The sequence below is a fragment of the Primulina tabacum genome, chromosome 3 (assembly GCF_025594145.1).
Source record: "Primulina tabacum isolate GXHZ01 chromosome 3, ASM2559414v2, whole genome shotgun sequence".
NCBI classification, from domain to species: Eukaryota; Viridiplantae; Streptophyta; class Magnoliopsida; order Lamiales; family Gesneriaceae; genus Primulina; species Primulina tabacum.
Genome location: NC_134552.1, coordinates 35,923,439 through 35,928,329, shown reverse-complemented (window position 1 = coordinate 35,928,329; position 4,891 = coordinate 35,923,439). Strand labels below are relative to the sequence as shown.

General features: G+C 40.8%; 1 protein-coding gene across 1 annotated transcript; it reads right to left on the bottom strand.

Annotated features, from left to right (window-relative positions):
- Positions 1 to 3,538: 3,538 nt before the first annotated feature.
- Positions 3,539 to 4,141, bottom strand: LOC142538683 (uncharacterized). Its single transcript, XM_075643985.1, has one exon. It carries the CDS (start codon positions 4,139 to 4,141, stop codon positions 3,539 to 3,541), a length of 603 nt encoding a protein of 200 aa, XP_075500100.1.
- Between the last annotated feature and the right edge of the window lie 750 nt (positions 4,142 to 4,891).

Genomic DNA, 4,891 nt, shown 5'->3' with positions numbered 1-4,891 from the left:
TATTCCAAAACACTTTTGAAAACCCTAGTCGTCATCGCCGTCACCGGAGCTCCGTCTCCGGATTCCGGCCAACAAGCAAAAACAAAAAAAAAAATTAATTTTAAGGGGGCTGTTCGGGCAGCCCGAAGGGCTGCCTTTGCTGCCCGAAACGGGCAGCCCCGGGCTGCTCGAAATGGGCAGCAACATGTTGCCCAAAAACAACCAAAAAACCGGCCTTCGATTTGCTGTTTTGGTTGTCTCATGCGGTTAGAAAATGACCTCAACATAATATCATGTATATGCTACACAAAATAGTATCCATAGCTCTGATACCACTTGAAAGATGATCGATTAAGGTGCCCGAAATGCGCAACGGAAGTTTCAAAATATTTTTCAAGGGCAAAAATGGAACACCTTAAGCCGATAATGTGTAGCAAATACGAAAACACCGAAAATGTCATACATAGCGTGCTTAGAATTTTTACCTGTCAATCACAATGATTGATATTATGGCTCCAACCAAGTTGTAAACAACTTGGCTCTTAAAAGGATGACAAATCTACAAGCTCTCCATGCTCATGGACTCCTTTCTTCAAAATTAGGTTCACCACTAACAAAGTAGAACCACCCTAATTTTGCACTAGAAAAATTAGGGTATTTTTCATTGAGAACTGTAGGATTTCCTCAACAAAAATTGAAGAGAAAAATGAGGAAAATGATGAGGAATTTCGGCCACACTATGGAGAATGAATGAGGGAGAGAATTTTCTTGGTTGGACAAAAAGATGTTGTGATTCCCCAAGGCATGCCATGCCTTAGATGTGAAAAAAGTTGTCTCCCAACCCTTCACCTGCCCATGCACATTTTATTTGGACTTGTAACAATTACAAGGCCCATGGACTTTTATTTAAATGCTCAAACACATTTGAGACCATTTAAATTTTACTTGATTTTACTCAAGCCCACTAATTTAATAATTATTTCTAATTGGGCTCTACAAGGACCAATATTGTTTAATTAATTCAACACTTGAATTAATTTAATTATTTGGACTCTATTAGGCCCACTACTGTTAAATTAATTCAACACTTGAATTAATTTAATTTAGTCCATAATAATGTTTATGAAAATCACAATTTTCAAATACATTATTTGTTTGGCCAACTTTTAATTTAAGAACACTTCCTCAAATTAAAAGTTACATTCTCCTTAAAGAAGTCATACTTCTATTTTATTTACGCTTATAAATTCCTTTACAAGCCGTTCAACACATTGAACTATTTTACCTTTCAACGGGATCTAAAAAGTTAGCACTTGTGTGACCCTCAATGGTTCATTGATACAACTACCGTGGGTTCACATCTCCATGAGATTCGGACTAAACATGTCCTTATACGAGCATACCCCAATTACTCCATTCTTAATTATCAACTTCTTGATAATAAGAACGTCAGAACTCAAGTCTGATAGTACCCAACTAATCATGTTAAACGCCTAGCAGCATCGCTTACATGACTCCCTAGGTATCAAATGATAGTGCCTGGAAGAACCATTCAATTATAGTTAGCGTACAGTACGGTCCCTTCATCTCATATATACCGACCGATTCGACAACCATTGGTATATCGAGAGTTGTCACTGAATCGATGCTATGTGTCATGTCGTAGTTGCATCGATGGTATAATCTATGAAACCCCTTTCATAATTACCACCATACTCTGATCAGAGATTTCATACTACATATACATGTGATCACATAGGATATCCATACCAAAAGGTAAGCGGTGAATCCCCGACTACAATGCATCGACTCCTATATGTTTCGACAAAACACCCAACCTTGCCAACTGATGACCCATGAGAGTCGATAAACAAGTCAAAGTGCAATGCTAGCATGTATAGTCTCAATGTTGTCCCGGGTCATAAGGACTAATGGTGTACAACTATAAACTAGGACGTTTCCACTCGATAAGTGAGAACCACTTGGAAAGTCCTTTATGGAGGGTTGTTCAGTGCACTCTACAAGGAGCACCTATCTGCATGTTCGGACATCACAATGTCCCCTACCAATGAAACATGGTACTCTCATCACAGATACTAGTCTCAAACTCGAGCGGCCTATATCCTTCTTAGCGGCGGCTGAATCGACTAGGAACTGTTTAGAATGTACAATATTAAAAATATGAGTTTCATGATACTCATCATATGAGCATCTCATATTCTTTCGACTATTTGTATATTCAAGGACTTTATCTATACAACTAGCATGGGTATACAGATAAAGATGTGCCAAAACAATAATTTCAAATATTATTAAAATAAAGATTGTTAATACATAGAGTTTCATTGTGAACACTCGGCCAACACTTGGCTCGACGGGCACCTACTCTAACACCAGCGGCTGTTGGCCCTTCCAGGGCCGTGACTCAGACCCATTAGGTCTGTTCCAGACCTTGGTTCAGCCCTCGCACCACTCCTTCCACCCAAAACCCGTGCCACAGCCCCAACCGAGAAAAAACCAAGACACTACCTCTCGATCTCTCCTCCTACAGCAACGCCGAACATTTTTAACTCCAAGACTCCATCGTGACACCACCATCAGACTTTGAACAGCCCCGAGCCGCAGGCCCTCGCACCTCAATTCAGAAAAACGTGATTAGCAAAGCATGGAATGCAAAAATACATGTAAAAACCGAAAACCAATCATGCTTATACTTGGATCGAGATTTTTCATGCATGAATACATATACATCAGTAATATAAACGTGGATGATGCAAAAATGATGTTACGAAGTGTGCCTTGATGATGTATATACGCGAGGATATCGAAGAACGAGCGCCGAGAGAATTATTCCTTGAAAGAATTGAGGTGGCCGATATTTTCTTGAGGTTGCTGTTCAGAAAACCGAGAGGAGAAGGAGGTGAGCGGAGGGTGTCGGCTGATATGGTTTTTAGGTTTAGGTAAAATGATGCTTAGGAGCTTAATCAAATAGTAATCAAATAGCTAATGGGCCCAAAATTATTTAATTAAAAGTTCAAAAAAGTTTTAAGCCCAATAAGCTTAAAAGTAAGTCCATGAAATCCAAACACACTCCAGAAAAATATATCGTGTTGGTTAGTTCTTGAAAATAATAGCTGAACCCTCAAAAAATACCCCGATTCGATAAAATTTACGTACCGGATAAAAATAAAATCTTGCGGGTACAAATACCCAATAAAGCCCATTTTTGCAAAACACCCATAAAAACACCTTAAATAAATTAATAAAATTTAATCATGTTATAAAATAATTTTCCTGAAAACTCTTCAGTCTTTGTTCCTCATTCAAGCGCGAAATGCATCAAAAAACCCTAATGCATGAACTTTTAAAATTTCATTATTTAAATTCTACCATGCAGAAATTATGCAATAAAATGCATAAAAATAATTAAACCCCTAATTAAATAAATTTCTAGATTGCATGGATTCAGGTTAAGTGAATTAAATTTTTGGACCTTACAACTCTCCCCCCTTAAACAAAACTTCGTCCTCAAAATTTAGAACGTACCGAATAACTCTGGTTAGCGACTCCTCATCTCGGTCTTGGTCTCCCAGGTAGCCTCCTCCTCATAATGATTCAGCCACTTGGCCTTGACCATCTGGATCACCATGTTCCGGAGCCTCTTCTTCTGCCTGTCCAAAATCTGAGTGGGTTTCTCCTCAAATGATAGGTGCGGGGTCACCTGAAGTGGCTCATAGTTAAGCACACGTGAAGGATTTGACATGTGCTTCCGCAGCACGGAGACGTGGAACACATTATGAACTCCCGCCATATTTGGCGGTAACGCGACTATGTAAGCGAGTGCCCCAACTCTCTCTAGGATCTCAAGTGGTCTAATGAACCTAGGGCTAAGCTTGCCCTTCTTCTCGAACCTCATCAGACCCTTCATCGGTGCGACTTTCACGAACACATGATCCCCTACTGCGAAGTCAATATCTCGCCGCCTCTGATCAGTATAACTCTTTTGATGGCTCTGTGCAGTCTTCATCATGTCCCTAATCCTGGCCACTAAATCTGCTGTCTGTCTGACAATATCCGGACCCACCTCTGCTCGCTCACCTACCTGATCCAAATAAACTTGTGACCTACACTTTCTCCCATACAGTTCCTCGTATGGAGCCATACCTATCAATGCCTGATAATTGTTGTTGTATGTGAACTCCACAAGAGGTAACTTTGGCTCCCAGCTGCCCTGGAAGTCGATCATTCATGCTCGGAGTAGGTCTTCCAGAATCTGAATCACCCTCTCTGACTGACCGTCTGTATGAGGATGGAAAGCGGTAATGAACAGTAGTTTTGTACCTAACGCCTGGTGAAGATTTTTCCAGAATGCAGACGTGAATCTCGGATCCCTGTCTAACACGATGGACACTGGAATCCCATTCAGTCTGACTATCTCTCTGATTTGCAGCTCTGCGTACTGAGTCATGGCTAATGTCTTCATGATCGATAAGAAATGAGCTGATTTAGTGAGTCGATCAACAATCACCCAGATGGCATTGAATCCTCCAGTAGTCCTCGGAAGCCCTGTCACAAAGTCCATAGTAATATTCTCCCATTTCCACTCAGGAATAGAGAGTGGTCTCAGCTTCCCTGCAGGTCTCTGATGCTCTGCCTTGACCTACTGACAAGTCAAACACTCGGAGACAAACAGTGAAATATCTCTCTTCAAACCCTGCCACCAATACAGAGCCTGTAGATCCTTATACATCTTCGTACTCCCTGTATGGATGGAGTACGGGGTGTTGTGGGCCTAACTCAAGATATCTGCTCGAACGGAATCACTGTCAAAATCCCATAGGCAGTCTCTATATCTGACTATGTCATCCAATTCTGTATACACTCTCTGGCTTTTAGCCTCGTCCCTCTGTCT

Bases quoted from the DNA above. Each gene is read 5' to 3' on its own strand.
- LOC142538683 (XM_075643985.1), bottom strand. From the start codon at position 4,141: ATGGCTCCATACGAGGAACTGTATGGGAGAAAGTGTAGGTCACAAGTT.